This window comes from Apteryx mantelli, chromosome 2 (genome assembly GCF_036417845.1).
Source record: "Apteryx mantelli isolate bAptMan1 chromosome 2, bAptMan1.hap1, whole genome shotgun sequence".
Taxonomy (NCBI): domain Eukaryota; kingdom Metazoa; phylum Chordata; class Aves; order Apterygiformes; family Apterygidae; genus Apteryx; species Apteryx mantelli.
The window spans coordinates 159,476,300-159,494,715 of record NC_089979.1 but is presented as its reverse complement, the minus strand read 5'-3'; the positions used below and the strand labels follow the sequence as shown (position 1 = coordinate 159,494,715).

At 38.6% G+C, this 18,416-nt stretch overlaps 1 protein-coding gene across 1 annotated transcript in view; it reads right to left on the bottom strand.

Annotated features, from left to right (window-relative positions):
* Nucleotides 1-18,416, bottom strand: part of PTPRN2 (protein tyrosine phosphatase receptor type N2) — a 586,186-nt gene that overhangs the window by 423,575 nt on the left and 144,195 nt on the right. Inside the window, exons 5-6 of the mRNA XM_067292199.1 lie at nt 16,707-16,824; nt 10,859-11,021 (exon numbers count right to left, since the gene is read on the bottom strand). Coding sequence (XP_067148300.1) covers nt 10,859-11,021; nt 16,707-16,824 — 281 coding nt within the window. The remainder of the gene's footprint in view (nt 1-10,858; nt 11,022-16,706; nt 16,825-18,416) is intronic.

Genomic DNA, 18,416 nt, shown 5'->3' with positions numbered 1-18,416 from the left:
CAAGCGTTGCTGCCTCCCCGCCCCCCCGCGCGCCCCCCGGACTTCGCCGTCCCACCCGGCCTCTCCCCAGCTGCAGCCTTTGCCGGACCCTTGGCTTCGGCTCTCCAGCCCCGCAGAAGTCGCTCCCCTCTTTGTGCCGGGGCAGGGCTGAAGCAGCTCACGGAGAGTTTTAACGAGCAGCAGAGATTTGGGGGGTTGGGGAGGTGCACAAAAAGGGAGAGGGATGAGGGGGGGAAGGGGACAGTCCCCTTTCAGACATGGAAAGGCATTAAATCAGCTCAATCCATCTTCTGTAACTGCACGCTAATTTGGATCTCTGTCCCTAACGCTCCCTCTTTGCCCCTAAAGCTTTACCAGTAAACCCGTTTCTTTACAATAAACCAAAATCAAGGAGAACAAAACCACTGAGACGCTCTCAAACTGCTTGTGAAAGATTAGGGTCAGGTGATGAGGGCTGGATTTTGATGAGCTATTTAAAAAGTCCAAATATTCTTAAACATTACCAGATCTGTGATTTCCTGCTCTTGTCAACAACAAGCACATCTAGAAAAAAAAATCACAACCACCCCACCACAAATGCCTGTACACAACTTGCACATAAGTAAGAGCCAGCTGCAGGCTCAGTACTGCACCTCTGTCGAGACTGGGCAGTCTCTCAGCAGCTTGACAGGTCACACTTCTGGTGGTAAGGGATGAAATATTAAAGGTCCTAATTAAAGTACAACACCAACAGCTCAGCTGTCTTGATGGTGCCTTCAGTTACTAGCCCATCTGATATAGCTGCATCCGACTTAATTAAAGGAGTCCGCAGCTGTATGGCAATTCACAACTCGGACAAGGGAAAAAAATTCCACCCTGCAAGAAAACACAACACCAAAAATGCATGCACCAACAGAAATAAGTCTAAGTAAAACTGCAGCGTGGATACAACCCTAAACTATGGTGTTGTGCTAACTGGCATGAAAAAAAAAAAGTAACTTTTACAGAAAGAGGTAGGAGAGTAACATCTATTGTACCTAGTTTAGAATCCAGTGACAATTTGCATTTTAAGTTAAACTGCAGAACAATGTTGTAATCTTATTTGAAGTGTTTTACTGTAGACTGATATTCTGTACATGGCCATTGCTAGTTTGACTTGTTTCAAAGTTAAATGGAATAACCCCTTGGTCAGTGACAAGAAGAATCTGTAAATTCCCTGGTTGTTGCCTTTGGAAAAACTGGTAACATTACAGAGTTAAGAAGCAGAGGAAAACAGAGAGTAGGAAAATTTTAAAAAGAAAATTCATTTTTACATTAATTAAACTTGATTTATATGAAGCAATGCCAGTAATTACAAAAAAAGACAAATGAAATGTGCAGAACTAACAAAGAATACTCTAATTAGCATGTAACTGAGTAATATTGAATAGAGTTAGCATGCAAGTCCCTATTATTATCAGGCATTTTTTTAATAGATAAGATACTGTTCAATTATCTCATGTCACTGATATAACATCTTTAAAAATTACTGAATTGTTAAAATACTCATGTTAAAAAAAAGTCTAGTTCTTCCATCTAGACAAGGTTTTCTTCTCCTTCACCACCTCTCAAGTAGGTTATCTCAATAATTCACACATCATCAAAAAACCTACACACTAACCTCTCCAAAGATGGAATTATTAGGCCAATGTCTAGCACGGTTTAGGTATGTAAGTAACTGACATTCTCCATATGAAAGTTCACAGAAGGGCACATTAAATTATACTTTACAGATGCGCTGTGCAGTCATTTGAGGTCTACATGTTTTCTTCTACAAAGAAGTATTGAAATAAGGAAGAAGATGAGATACATACAACACAACACAGATAAACTCTATTTAATTTACCCACAAAGGGATAGGTTGATTTTTTAATATTCGGCTAAAGCACAGAAGGGCAACAGAATTCAAAGCCATGGCATGGTATTTATAACAAAATACTTCCTCTCTTGAAGACACATTTGCTAAAGGAATATAGAGCTAACAAAAATTCCTTTCAGGAATGCAGAAAGAAAAATCCCTTCCACCCTCCAATTCATTTAGCCTTTTCTCTTTGATGCATTTTCAGATATTAATTCATCTTTGCTACCCCTTAAGTTTGGTTGGACCAGGATTCCACCTACAACAGCTAATCACAGGAGCCTGAAGCTTAATTTACTGTGCCATTTGAGACAGTGGCAATATGCACTCTAAAATTAGAAAAGAAAAACACAATAAACACTAGAGCAAGGCTCTCGCTGACCAACAGTGGGAGAAAATGAAAGTTTCCAAAGGCTCCCAAAAATTGAAAGACTGAATATTTTAATTCACTGTGTGGAGTGAAATAAGTATACATTTTTCTACTAGAAGTTGTCTATTTTGCTTTGCGAACCACACACACTTGCATCATGCGTCTTTGCTACATCAGAAGTGTCATTTCCTCATGTGAAGCTCTATATAAACAGGAACACTACTAGATCGGCAGTGGGACGTGAAGTCGTATGCGATGCCATACCTTTACCTTGAGCGAAAACCAGCCGTCAGTGAAACACGAGGGACGTATCTGCGCTGTGCAGTGGGTCACAGTGCCAGACTTCCCGAGACAGAGCTCAGTAAGCAGTACAGCTGTGCCCTTACACCAGTGAGCAGCCTCCTTCCTACCAGTAAGTAGCTAGTCTTTGGCTAACGTAGCCTTAATTCTCCCAGACGGTGAGCTGTGATTTCCATGCAGTGCTGCACTATGTCAGGAGGATATCTTAGCAGGCTTTGAGCTGGCTGAAGGGGAGAGTTTCTGCTCTACAAGCCTCTGCTTGTGTACACGGCATAACACACTGCGCACCAAATTCAGTATTAGGTTGGTCCAAAAATAGTGGTAAAGTTGATGAAAATTTTCAATTTTCTGAGCAGTAGTGGAACGAAAGCCTTTTCTACCACCTGAAAATGGCCTTTTTACATATAGTAGATAGTAATATGATACTATGCAAGAAATCACCGCAAAAAAGCAAGGGCTTGGAAGATCATTTCAATATCCAGAAACCGTGAAGGAAGCCAAACAGCGCCTGCTGTAGCTCCTCTGTGATGGGATAGCATCAAACCCACAGTCTCGTGACAGATTCACAGGTTTAAGGCAAAAGGGACCACTACAATCATCTCATCTGACCTCCTCTTATTTCACAAATACTTTTCTGTTACTATCTCCTATTTTCTTTCAGAGAAGTACAACAGCTTTGAAACCATTTAAGAGCTACATCAAAGAGCTTAGACAGTAAAGATGGTTAATTAACATGCTTTAGTTTGCAGTGTCAAAAGCTTGATCAAGCCAAATGGCTGCTCAGAGTCGCCTTTGATCAGAATTGGGGCTGACTTTGCTGCTGAATTCTGATTGTGAAACTGCAGCGTAACGGGACTGTCTGGGGTCTGGCTGCATATCAGGCAATAATCTGCACTGCCTGAACTTCAGGTGGCAGAGATTTGAGTATGAACAGTATATTCTACCATTTTTAAACAAACAATCCTCCAAAACAAAAAAGAGAGCGGATAAGCATATTAGTTTCTTTCATGTGCAAGTTACTATTTAAGAAATTCACTTTTAAGTCCCAGATGTTCCCAACCATTCTTATCTCTGTTGTAATGCTCCTAGCTGTATCCCAGACCTTTAACTTTCTCCAGCTGACTCTCCTGCATGACTAATTTAATTATTAGTTACCATTTCTTGTACTGCTGAGGAAATTCCTAGTTTTTAGTCTTCATAACTAGGTCTTTCTCTCTGTTTCTGACAAATCTCCATCATATTGGTTTAATCAGTTTCTAAAATACTATGACTGGCATAGAGAAGGTGGCAGGTTATCTTTCCATCCCTGCGTACGTATGTATTGTGCACGTGCGTTTGTGTGTGCCTGTTGGGAGCATCTGCTCAGCGTCACTCCCGCCTGGACCTGGGGCCAAGGCGCTGCGGCAGCCTCACCTCTCGGCTACCGGATCCGGCGTCTCCCCTGACATTACGGCTAGAAACCAATGAAGCGACAGCGAAGTCCCAGTGAACGGTGGAAGCGGTGCAGCGTGGTAATCAGTGCTGATAGATATACTAGGCTTTACCAGCTTTTCTCCTCTGCAAACAGTTTGCTTATGTCAATAAGTCTGTTACGGGAATGAAAGGTTTCAGCGAACGATGTTTAAACATATTTTCTGTAGGCATATGCTGGTATTGAGCTAACTCATTATCTAAAGATGATTTACATAGAAACATGACGATCTTCATCTGCCAAGATTTGAGCATATTAGCGCCAATCCAGCATATTTATAACTTTAACATTTGAGTTTGGAGACTACTTGTGCCCAAAGATATGCAGGTTTTTAGAGATCTGCAGGATCAATGCCACCATGCTGTATAACGTTGCTTTACAACCCCAAATGAAGCAACGAACCATTTGCTGGACAATTGCTTTGGGTTAGGGTTTTTTTTCTTTTCACATTAAAAGAGGTATTGTTGTTGCAATGTAGCAGCTCTCCTAAAATGTACATACTCACACACACACACCCAAGATAGATAAAATAAGGCTTAATTTTTTGTGAACTCTACCCTCTCATTCAAAGACTATGTTCTAAAAATAACTATGAAATTCACTTTAAAATTTGCACCAGCTCCACCAGCTTCTATTTACTGAGCCCTCTGTACTGAAGTACAATGAGTAAATATTTTCAAGACAAATATCAAACTTGCAAGTGGAATGATGAAAGCAAAAACTCCAAATACATGGTATTTGGTAAAATAAAGACTTGATTTTGAGGGGGAAGTGAAAAATGCAAATCTTGTTGTCCAGTCAACATTTGAGATTTTAAAACTGTCAATCTATGCATTGCCTGGGATTTACTAGAAACTAATGAATCAGCCTCTTGAATAAGTCTCTAGGCCTGACACACATCTTTTATAACACTATTTTTCTAGCACTTGTATCTTCAAATTATCGTACAAGCAAATAACCTTTATAAGATAGAAATTGTAATTTGCCTTATTGAACAGCTATGTTAGACATGGAAATTCTATCTGTACATTGTACATAAGAAAAAGTATGAGTCCTCGCAGCAAAATTTGCTATCTACACCAGATTCATACAGGATGGCATAAAGGATAGAATTTATCACACTTCATTTTATATGTTTAAATAAGCATGAGATGGATCACAACTTGGAAATTTCTATTTCTCTCCACTGATCATAAATGAGTTTAGGTTGACTTGCTCTAATAAAAACATGCGTATTTGGTCAAATGAATCCTACACTAGTGCTTAGATTTATTTATTTATTTATTTATTTATTTATTTATTTTAAGAAGAAGAGGACTTCAGTGTTTCAATTTTACTGAAAACAGGGAGGGAGAAAAGAATGATCCAAAGGATGAGGTACTTAGTGGGGATTTGAGACTTGACTTCCAGTCTATGCTCAGATTGAGCATGACCTCAAAAAAGCTGAGAAAAATCTGTCTGTGAAATGATGATATTACTTCTTCCCTATTTTGTAGTGGCATTGGGAAAATAAATGCATCAAAGCTTGTGAGACGTTCAGATATTGCTCTAATGGTTGTTGTATAGATAAGCAGATAGTCAGGCATAGCTTCAGGGACATCCTCCTCTATCAAGTATTCCTGATAGTTTTGCTAATGTGTTTATGCACAGGGTGGATTACATATTTCTTATTTACAGAGAATCCCACATATATGAAATATTAAATTTTGCATTTATACAAGCAGAATTTAAATGTATACACTGCAGAAAGGGTTTTGCCTTTTCAGCAGTCAGCTATCAAATCAATTTCTGATGATCTTAATGTAATGCTGTAATTAACGAATGTTATAGAAATAAGGGTCCCGCTTTTTTGAATTAAAGCTCCAGATTAAAATGAGAGATGACTGTGTAATTTCTTACTAGTTCATCAGAATAATTATTGTTTGCAGATAAGTTCTGAGTACATTTTAGAGAATTTGTGCACTCAGATTTTCTGAAACAAATAATAATCTTTCTTAATAATCATCATACACCTTAGTTCTCCCAGGAGATCACTTACAAAGCATCAAACAATTGATTTGCAATCCAGCAAAGCTATGCATACCCTGCCCTGAATGTGAAAGGGGAAACCAAGTAAGGCAGGTTCCCGGTTGTACTCAGGAGCGAGATACAGTCTCTGCCAAATGCCCCATCTGCCCTTTGTAAGCTTCTAGGGTCTTGCGAACCAAGTCTACGAGTTTTCACTGGCACCCTCTCCCCTTTCCACGCTGCTGCCCAGCTGGCTGTACGACCGGCCGTACCTCTCTGCCCACTAACCAGTCACTTCATCCCTTTCTTTTTGTCTGCAAAGACCTATAACTTTACTAACAACTTCTTTGGTATAAAGAAAATTCTGTCTTTCCAAACTCTTTCCTTCTGAACTTTTCTGAATACCTGGGACTCAGATATTTCTATCAAAATATTCATACATAAAGCTTACCAGCAAAATAAATGCAACCAATTAAAATCCAAAGAAAGAGAAAATGAACCCCACAAAAATGGACTGAAACTCCTCGAAGACTCTGCATTAATTGATTTTCTGTCTTGCTCTCTACACTAGGTACTAAGGCCTGAATGGGGCAGCAGCCTGAGGAGGAAGAAGTTAACCCATGTACAAAGACTGTGGAGGCCAAGTCACACGGAAGGAGTAAGAGCAAGAAGAGACATCGTTTAGCTCCCAAAACCCTAAACCATAAACAGGAGACACCTGGCACAATACAAACAGCCTTGGCGTAAATGTAGGAGGCACCTTGCATATTCCTATAGCCTGTCCAGCAGGCTTCCGGGAGCAGTCAGTGTAGCGTCCGCCCCCAGAGCGGAGCTCGGGGAGAGGAGAATGAGGAGGAGGAACGAGGAGGAGGAAGGCTGCTGTGCACTACAGCCCCTGCATTTGAAACGAGCACATTGCAGGGCTGTGTTACCGAAGCAGTGCACTTCTGCCAGTGTGAGGCATTAAAAAAATCATGTCAGGCTATCAGAAGCCATGAGAACAGGTAAAAATGATAGCTGAAGGAATAAACAAACCATTCCGGTTGAATTATTTTTATTCACATCCTGATTTGGAGCTTTTTAAGTACATTTGGATTGCATTTCAAATCTTTTCTCTTTCTGTGATAACTAAGTTATTCTCAGTCAGATGAAAGCCACATAACTGAAACCTCATGTAATTATACCACTGCAGGCATTTGCACTATTTAAAACTCACCAAATACTTGTTACCAAAACCGAAGTTTTGTGAAAGCCACAAGAGTTAACAGCACAAGGTATAATCTGAGATGAAGGTAATACCTAGCATGTTCATTTAATAAACATCAAAAACAGGCAAAAGAGAGTATATAATATCATATATAATAATATGTATAAATAATATGTATAATATATATATATTATAATATATAATATCAGCTCTGCACTGGCCCTTCTAACCCAACACAACTGACCTACCTTAGTTTCAGCAGAAATATAAACAGTGGAGGGTTTTTTTTTCCCCCTGGAAGAAAGAGGGGAGGTGGGGGAAGGAGAATCCACATGCAACCTGAAGTTTTTGCATTTCTTGCTTCACATTAAGATAAATCAAGCTTTCTCACAGTGCACGTATGTCTGGCTATATGCTATTTTTCACACTAAGTTCAGGTTTGGTGGAAAGATATCTCAAAGCCTGATAATGTAGCATTTTGTGAATGGTAAAACCTTCATTAAGCCAGAGTAGGAAAAAAATACTAGCTAATGCTTAAGTAACAAATGCCACCAAGTGCTCATTTTCTGAACAACTCTTTTCAGCTGCACTAAAGTGAACTGTTGTTTACAATGGTAATCCCCAGGAAACAGACTCACCAAATCTGCTGATTTACTGATATTTATCCACTGGAAGTCATTATCAAATGGCCAGATTATAGCCTGCAGTAGATACTGTCTAACTACTGAGAAAAAATTCTAAGTTAGTGGTGAAATTCAAGTTGTGAAATTCAAGTGCTTCAAAAAGCAGTTGAAGAAGCTCTTGCAATGGTGAATGCTACAGGAATTCTGTTGCATCTTGTGATTTAAGTTTGACAGTGTGATTTCTGTTGCTGTTGTGTCAAGCCTTAAGTTGACGGTAGTTTGAGCAAGTGAAATAGGAAAAGTTACTTGTTTTAAAATACTTCTGCTGTATTTTAAATACATATAAATACATTATACAATATATGAAATGTATATCTCATTTTACAGCTGTGTACATAACTGTTTGGTACACTATCCTTGATGTTGAAGCTCGATAGTGTTATTCTGGTAATACACATATGGAAGATGGTAGGAAGTAAAGACCAAAAGCTTGTAAAACAGTTTGATTAAAAATACATAAAATACTAAACAAGACTTTTGGAGTATAGCAAGTTTAAATTTTAAACACTCTTTGTCTTTTTTCTTTCTTTATTTTACTCTTGGCCAAAGTTCTCTGATGGCAGTTTTGGAACAAATCAGAAGCCACTCAGGCAGTCTGCTTAAAAGCACTAAATTTCTGCAAGCTTCAGCTATACATCACAGAAGGTGAGGTATCAAAGTAACCAGGAGCAGTGCTGCATCTCCTGCTCCACGACAACAAGGAAGAAGTGACAGAGGTAAATATATACTTGAAAGAAAATGATTTTGTAAAAAGGGCAAAGGCCAAAAAGTTGCAATTCTAAGTGTAAGTAGGGTAAAGCACCTGTGTCTTACCCATATTGTTCATCAGGAAAGTGCAAGGAAGTTAAAAACATAAGAAATTGCTACAGCTATTCAGTGTAGGTTCATAACTTATCTATATAGGAAAACAATAATAAGATATCAAGATTTGTTGAACCATGCAATAAAAGTGGATAAAATTACTGTTTTCAATTTCAAGTGGCACAGCCATATTAAATGCAGCTCCTGCAGTTACTTTCCTTACTACTCTTTTCAAACCATTAAATTTTACATTTTTTCTGCTTCATGGATTCACAAACATCTTGGTTTCTATTTTGTTTAAATGTTATTCCATTAACAACCCAATGAATCAAACTACAAATACAGTGCCCCATTTGCTTCTTTTTAAGAACAGCAGCTGCATTTGATTTGCAGAGGACAGGGGAAGGTCTCCAAGATCATTTAAAATTCATGATTAGTTACTAATTTTTAAAATGTTCTTCCTCTCTTTCGTTTGCTTTTAAATTACAGGTAACATGTCTGGCTCAATGTCTGTGGTTTTAAAATGTTTCTTAGTAAAAAGAAGTCTACAGCTTGTTTCTATACGTGCTTCATTTCCAGATTTTCTCCTCTTTATCCCACTCCCCCAGGCTCCTAAGTAGCTATCTCCATGGCAACACTCGATAACATTGGTGGGTGGTGGTATCACAGCAGGCTTCCCCACAGAAGGTCCCAACCATATGGATTATTTATGAACTTGCATGACAGCAGCAGACCCCCTGAAATACTTCTTGGACAAGTTTTCACTTCCCTGAAAGCCAGCGCTCCAGAGAACAGCATCCTTACCGAAGTCAGCGCTCAGGACTAAGCTGCTGAGGAAAAGCACTGTGACGGTGGTCACTCATCAGCTCCCCAAGCTGCCTTGCCCCTGCCTGGGCATTTCCCTTACTCCAGACGAGCGCCCATTGTCATATTCCGTATGTTGTAACGTACGGTTACATACACCATCAGTGACATTGCAAATTTGCAACTTCTGATCAGAATAATAATATTTCAGATATACCATGATTGAATAAAGAGTTGATAGAACTCCCACTGTTTGGGGGAGCTGCTGTTGCAGATACACTGCAATGGTTCTGTGTCTCTGAGTTAGTTCTTGGAAAGGTAGCAGTTTGGCTTTGATACTGTATTTTCTTCACCTGAATTTTTCTTCAATATGTTTCTTAGCTAAGGCTGTTGCATATACACTGCATTCATGCAAATAGCACATACCAGATTTTTAAATGGCGCCCTATAATAGCAGCCTGTTTCTGTAAAATAATAGACTATTCTGGGCAAAAGACATTTTTTGAGCAAAAGATATAGGCTAGGAAGACCTGTCATATGCAGCCATGTCTGCTGATCATGTTTATAAATTTATTCAAGCTGCCTAAGAACCAGATAGTTTTTCTTTAAGAAAGAAAATAATAGTTTTGCTTTCAGATTGGCACTTTTTTTTTATCAGAGGACAATACCTAAGATTTAATGGGTGTGATTTATCTTGCCTAACTATATGTGTATTTATAATGTATATATCAAACTTTAATTTGTCACCATAGACTTCCTTTATGATCAATAAGAAGGAGGAACTTTTGAGGCGGAGTTCAGCAGACCCATTGTCAAAATCTGCTCAAAGATTACGTCTGTTGTTCCCCAAACACCATAAATAGTATAGATCAGATCTCAATTGACTATAAAGGTAGTCTAAGGTGGTTAGCTCAGGTTAGATACCTGCACTGCAGATCTTAGATGCCTAGCAGATGACTTCCACCATATGTGTCCACCAAGAACTTACAAGGTTGCTCAGCCAGCTTTCTGGAGAGGAGCAGCTGAGATTCTGTAACCAGGGTGTCAGCTCAGCCAGTGAAGATGTTGCCACCTTTATCCCTCTCTTCCCCCTTCCTCACGTACAATCAGTCCCTAATTAAATCTGGTTTAGGAGAACTGTTGTTTAGAGTGCTGAAGCTGATCCAACCCATTTGGAGAGAACTGGGTTAAATAACGTGCAGTTATGATAATTGATCTGAGGAGGCAGTGAGAAACAATGTTTGGTGTCAGAACAGAAGGGAAGATGACAAAGTTAGGAAAGCTCACAGAGGAAGGAAGCCAAAAACACAAAATGTAGGAACCACTTTAAAGATACAACCTTGACAGAAGCTTTGTCACTCTTCTTCCTTGGATACAGATTTGTCGCTGCAGACTGGGAGAGAATACCTAGATATGTGAGATACTGCTGAAGAGACTTGGCCAAGTTCGTATCCTTTTCCAGGTTATAATTTCTTTCATTATCTGCATTCTGTTCTGAAGTCCTGCACAGAAAAAAAATATTACCAGCCTGTATGACAATGAGCCCAGCAAAAAAGGAACCATGTTTTATATCTCAAGACACTGAAACTATTTCTATATATGAGTGCTTAACAAAAAAGTCACTAAAAAGCTTAAGAACAACAATACAGATAATTTTGCTTCAGCAAAAACAACTGCCCCCCCCAAAAAAGAATCCACTGTTAACAATTTATTGTGGAATCGAAGTAAATGATCAACAGTAAATCAAACAAAAAGCCTACATCAAGGCAAAATTATGTCCAGAGGGAAAAATAACTCTTGTAAACAGAAAATATGCATCACTAAAGTACATCCCAAAGAAATACATGGGTGGTTTTAAGATTACAAAAATTTGCTGCATTATGATGAGAATCAACACCATTTTGGCCCCACACCAACTTACAGAGCACAGTGAGACTGCTGGACATACAGAAGTAACTGAGCAAGGTAGCTCCAGCAAAAGGCTTAAGAAGGGGATAATGAGACAGAAAAAGTATCTCTTCTGACACCATGTACCTGAGATTCACAGAATAGCAATGTTTCCTGATTGTTTTAAACAAATCTTGGTGATGTTTGCAAAAAAAAAGATAAAAAATGTGATTAAGCAACAGCAGTGTAGAGGTGTGTATATGGGATTCAGAGTGTTGTGTACAACATCTCTGAATTATTATCAGCTCTCCTCATCTATCTCAACAACATGTCAATGATAACGATAATTTAAATGTCAACACCAGTAACTATTTCATACCTCACATAAGAAGCAGAGGGAGGGTCACCGATCTGCTTCCTTCTCTGTGACACATTGTTTGGAGAGAAATCACGTTTCAGGGTCACCATTTCCCACCCACATCCGCACACCCTGCTTCTCCATGAAGAAGACCTCCAGGGGAAGGACCTTTACAGCCCAGGGGGAGGGGGCATCATTTCACTTTAAACATCTGCAGGCAACCACAAGTGATGCTTGATTTCACCAGTTCATGTGGTGGTGCGTATTTGGGGCCACAGCTTGAAAGAGTACCGTTATCTCATTTTCCAGATCTCGGGTTTAATTGCATTGCTTTATGAACAAAGTAACAGACTTTCGCTCATGTTCACAACTGTATTAAATGCAGGTCCCGACTAATACCGAGGCCATGAGTGAGCCAGGGCACAGGAGTTGCAACCCACAAGGAAGGACGGCTGTGAAAGCCTTTACCACACCTTTCCATATGCTCAATTTGGGGTTGTTTCACTGTGCCCAGGACAGGTTTACACAGCCCTGGGACTTTGCCAGCCTGTACCCAATGCCTGTGTACTCCCACGCTCTAGAAGTTTTTCAACTGCATCCTCAATATGCTTTTCTGTCCCCAGCATGTACCTAAATTTGCTGCAAGGAGGGCAGGCTCAGACTGTCCTGTCCCTGTGCTGAGGGTTCCCAAAGCCATTGCGTCCCATCCCAAGGTATAAAATAACTAGCTGCCCATTAGGCACAGAGATTTGAGGAAAATGCAGTTTTGCTGCACAGGGCACGACAGAGGTCTTGCTATAATTCACCCCGAGCCTTGCTCGCTTCTCACAGTGTTTGTATTTTTCTCCAATTCCAGAGCTCTAAATTCTGCCTGGCGATGGAGGGTGGAGGTGCAGGTAACATTGCCCACCTCCTTTGCAACATAAAGGCAGACTAAAACTGTGCTGCAGTGCTGGAATGAGCTGGGCAGTAGGCTTTCTGCTTCAATAGAGACGAACTAATCCAAAGAGGCTATCATAGAGAAGGTATCCCAATTTCAAATACTCATCTCTCATTCCTTGCTTAATTCCAACATCTATCTTCTTTCTTTGCTAACTTTGAAAAGAGAGAGCGAATGGAAATACCAGACCAAATTCTACCCTCGGGATTTCCACTGGAGCTAATGGGAATTGAATGCACAGATAAAAGACAGTATTTAGATTAGCTTTTCAAGCCGTTATTTACAGTATATAATCACTCACTGTGGTGGTAGAAGCAGAAACTGAGGCCAAAGATTTCTCATTTTTCTTATGGAGATAGCAATTGCTCTCAAATTGTGTTTAAATTCCATACTGGTTGTAATTTTATATGCTACAAACTTGTAAATAACAATCAAAAAGTAAAAGGCTAACAAAGCATTACATTTCAGTTGATGGCAACTTTAATAAAATCCTACAAATACATCTGAAAGACTTTTAAAAAATCTTTTCAGTTCACCACTGTATCACCATTGTTAACCTTGCTACCACAGAAAGTAAAATGCATTAAATGAGCTGTTCTTACAACTGAATTAAAATTTTTCCCTTAAATGTGACAAAGTGATACAGGAAAATGGATTAAAGAGGAATATATAAAAGCACCTGGTGAGCAGGAGAAATGACTGTCAGTTGACTTCTTGCTGTGCACTTATTTGGAAGTATGTTCTGTTTTAATTTGTTTTGAAAAAGGACTTTGCATACAAAGAACTACAATGTATGAAGACCATAATATACATAATTATTTATGCACAGAAACGGTTATATAATTTCTGCAAAAAACAGCACTTTATAATCTTTTGCAGGTAATATCTGAACCACTGCACCGCAGCTATTATGCTTTTGTAGAATGCTCTCAATTGATAGATACCATACTTTTTAGAATCAAGAGTTTCTCCCTGATAAATGCTGTGAGAATCTTATTACTGACTTAATGATGGTTTTATCATGGAAATAATGCTATACCCCATTTTATACATTGAAGTTTGTTGGAAACGTTTGTGGTTTTGCCTAATTGCACCAATGAACACAACTGACATTTATTCCCTGTGTGCTGAATGGATTTTTTTCCTTTATCTTGGATCGTCTTTCAAGAGTGGGGTTTTTTTTGAAATTTAATAAGGGCCCAGAAAATACCATGTACACTCCAGTTAGCCACCAAAGAAAGAACTTTCATCTTGAAATCAAGCTCCTAGTTTCAGGGGGGAGGTTAAGATGAAATCCATGTCTTCTGTTCTATCAGATTTCATACGCACTAATTTAGCCTAAGTCAATTTACCTTTCAAGTGTCTGAGTCTATTTTCTTGCTCTCACTAACTCTGTGGGGATTAATGACTCATTAATATGACTTCATATTGCCTTATTACACATTATCCTTAATGAAGGGTCTTCCTGCCACAATGTTTCTTTGATAATCAGATACCTACGTTATGTTGCTATTTTAATTATTTAATTATTATCTGATAATATTTTAGCAAAAACACCAAGCACACTGAGCATATAGCAAAATTTATCAGAATCTACAAGAAGCCAAGGAAAAAAAATCCCACTGTTCCCTGACCTATAGAATATATTGCAAATGGACAACCAGAAAAATCAATTAATGTTTTAAACTGTTGGCACACAAGATAATGCTTTCAGAAGCACAGCTTGATAACTTCAGAAAATCTATCCACAATAGGAACTGCTATAAGTGGAACACATTTGAAATTCTGATGTTCCTAAAGTGTCAATAAGCAAAATAGATTTTTTTTTTTAAAATACAGTTCTAATTAAAAATGCAAAGCACCTCAAACCTGATCACAGCAGGAACTCCTATAAATGATCTTACATTCTCAGTACAGAACTAGATTATTTCTAGACATTCTTACACATTTCATTTTTATATAAACCCATTTGTCGCGGTCCGCGGGAGTGACAGGAAAGAATCATACGCATTCACAGAATGCAGGTTCAATTCCCCCTTTATTCAGCAATTTGCCTATTTTATAGGTACAGGTATTCGGCGCTTTGGCCCTTGATTGGTGGTTCATACAGATTATGTCACAGGTAGCCAGTCATAGCACCGATCACGCACGCAGCGGTCACGTCCTATACCTTGCTACTTATTTAGCAAAACTGTCTAGCCCTTAACCTTGGTTCCCACTGGCTTCTGCTAGTTTATCTGTACTTTCTCAGGATGTATCATTCCCAGCTGCACCAGTGTCCTTGGTAAAACTACTTTAAGCACGTAGCAACAGCTACAGCCTGAGGCCTAAGGCTTCAGCAAATTTAGCTACTAATGCTAAGCAAGTTGTGCTAAGCAACTAATCCTAAACAGTGTAGTTCCATACTCTATATCTCATATAGATTGTTGTTCTGAAGGACCGCAAGGGCCCCAACACCCATTTAAGAATCTGGAACATTGGAGAATATGGTCTTGATCTCTTGGAAATCTGGCCTATATTATCATATTCCCATGAACAAAAATTCATAGGAAACAGTCATTTCTGAAAAAAAATACCCATAAGATATTCAAAATAATTTCTGTTGCCAGAGACTAATCCATACAGTAATGGCATTTAGTGTATCTAAGCAGTGAGAACAGGTTTATGGATTCCAACATGTGTTTTTATCACCTTTATGATAAATTATAGATCAGTATCTATCTTATCTAGAAGCTAAGCTTCTACCTTACCGTAATCCTGAAATGTACTGTTCTGTAATTTTAAGGAGTGGTTTTGTTTCCTTTATGCTGAATGAATCAGCAGGTATGAAAAATTATAGGGTCAAATTCTATGAATTAAATCAGAGAAAACTGAAGCAAACACAACTGAAGCCACTGGGCATTTTCAATTACACAGCATTTTTATTTCCATGAAAGAGTAATCTAGCAGAGAGATGGTTTCCCCTTCTTTGCAGGATATGATTTCCCCGAGCAAGAAATTCTATAAGATCTAAGGTCGAATGTCCAATATCTTGTCCATCAGGGCTAGGAGCTCCAGCTTTCTTCCACTGTGAAGAAAATTTTCTAATAAGTAGCACTTTTCTTCAAGCTCAGTAACTCTGAGATTTAATTTCTTAAAATCATTTAGAAAAAAAACAGATTTGTCATTTTTAACATTCCTAGTAAATTAGACATTTTTAAAATTGACTTCTGAGGTTTGTATGATTAGGCTGAACTTAAAGCCTATAAAGACAGACTAGAACAGGTAAAACAGTATATTTATATATGTATCTGTATATGAAGATGATATAAGTCCTACATCCATATCTCTCTACACAGTTACAGAACCTTTGTTTCTTGCCATCCATAACTAAGCCACTCCTCAATATCTTTCAAGCCACTAGAGAAATGACTTCTGTAACACAAAGATTAGGTAGAGATGTCCCAGCATTGCTTCCTACCGTAAGATCTCACATGAATCTCTCTTTCTTGGATAAATTTTGCCACTAGAGCAGAGAAGCTATTGACTTCAATTTGGTTACAACAGTGTATTGGAAAAAGTTTGATGACATTAGTTGGTCAGAATCTCTTTCAGTACTTCTTTTGGTTTCTTTTCATTGGTTCATTCCAGAATAAAACTTCTCCTGTGGATGAGCTATTGTATGCGCCTGCCTTTCTGAGCCAGGCATACCTACCGCTGGCTGAACGGAGACTAGATACTGCATAAACTGGACAAAAGAGGTTTTGATTTCTGACCCCCTAAGCTAACAGTAGTAGGCACATTTTCTCAATTTGTTGAGGGTTCTCATTCCTTCTGTGTGCCATTTTCCTAAGAATATTTTTGGTACTTTTGTACAATTGGTTTCTGTTTATTATCTGGTTAGTGTTTTTAGTGATGCGTTTAACATTTCAGATTCACTGCTATGGTGCCATTCTGCTTCTCATCGTTTGCAAACCCCCCCCCCCCCAAACCTACTAGGCACAAAAGCCATTGCAAACTTACCTTCCTGCGTGAGACCCTTCAGGTGGAAATATATCAGGGCGTCTGTTGTGGATTTTATGAATGGTTGAGAGTTCCTGACCAATAACATGCTGTGTGTAATCATCTTGCCAGGTAAAACCTGATAAATAATGACAAAACAAAACAAAAAAAAAGCAAAAACACTATTTAGTAACTTGAAAAGTTTGGCAAAAATGTGTCCTACATAAACAATATAAAAGAGAAAAAGAAGCTTTGCTGACTATGAATCCAAGAGCGATTTACAGATTCTTCACTCCTGTAAGAAACGTTGTTAATCAAACTTCTCCTAAAATGGAAGGAAGACAGTAGCTGTTGCGATGAGGTCTTGAAAGCGCTTATTCTTAATAGAACTTTAGCTGGGTATAAACTAGCTTTAATACATAATAAGTAGTTATTTTTGGATCGCTATGGAGAAGAGTTATCTCACTAGCCAGCTATTGAAGGACAAAGAGTTTTAAAACTAAATGCTGGTATCCATTGAAAAGCAGCTTCCCGCAGGTGATTAGTTCAGTTCTCCCCGGTTCGCAGTGCACCACCTCTCCCCCGTTCCCTCCATCAAACTACCCAGTTAGAACATTAAGTAGTGAGTACTACACTGGAAAGAAGTATTTTGGGTTTTAATGTAGCACCTCTGAAGGCCAATTTATGTTATCTTTATACTCAAATGTTGTGACAAAGAACTTTACAACAAGGGGGAAGTGTAACTGGGAAGGCAAATTCCATGTGATTATTCATTAATTACATGCGCTGCCGATCTCATGGTAATTATACCTGGAATGACGATATAACTCCAACCATAATTGTTATCCGATTTCTAGAATTTAGATGGTAACACTTTACTTTATAGAACTCACCCTTGCAATTATCTGTAATTATCTAATAACTAAATATCACATAATTGTGGAGAATTTCTGCCTTTATGCTAGGTGCAGTAAAACACCACAAAATCCTCAAATGAATATTGCTAAAGTTCCAGATATGGCAATTTTGCTAATATCTTCCTGTAAGAAACCACCTAAAGAAAAATCCTCTCTAGCCCCAGATGGAAGCAGATGTATCTGGTTGAGAGAATCAGCCTCGGAAGGGGGTTTCTAGTTCAGCTCCCAGTTCGTACACACGTTATGAACATCGCCATGATTTGCAGTCAACACCAGGTTTGCTGGGACCAGGACTCCCTTGGGCTGCAAGCTTAAGCACTGTCAGTCTAAGCAGAAGCCAGAACGTGACCATCTCACTTCGTGGATAAGTGCTTCATCCCATGGGCTATTAAAGAGGGGGTTATGCTCTTCAGATTTTTTGTGGGTATTAAGGTGGAGTTCATTATTTGTTTACCTAAGCCTGGATTCAAAAAAAGAAGTTTAAATAGATGTGTCCAGTTTGGAGCATGCAGAAGTAAAAATAATTTTAGTGTTTATGAAATTTTCAACCCAAGTAGGAAACACGTCGTGAAGTTAAAGTTAGGTATAAGATTAGACAGGCCTAGGAAGTATTCAAACTTACTGTTGTCTGGTATTTAGATGAGTTTTAGGAAACAAAGTCCCAGCTTAGGCAAAATTTAGGTGGACTGCATCCCAGACTTCACTTTTTTCATTTATGAAAATATTATTAAACAATCTAGAACCAACCTATGTATATATGAAGGCTTTAACAAAACAAACAAACAAAAAAAAAAAAACTTGGCATGTGCTCCTT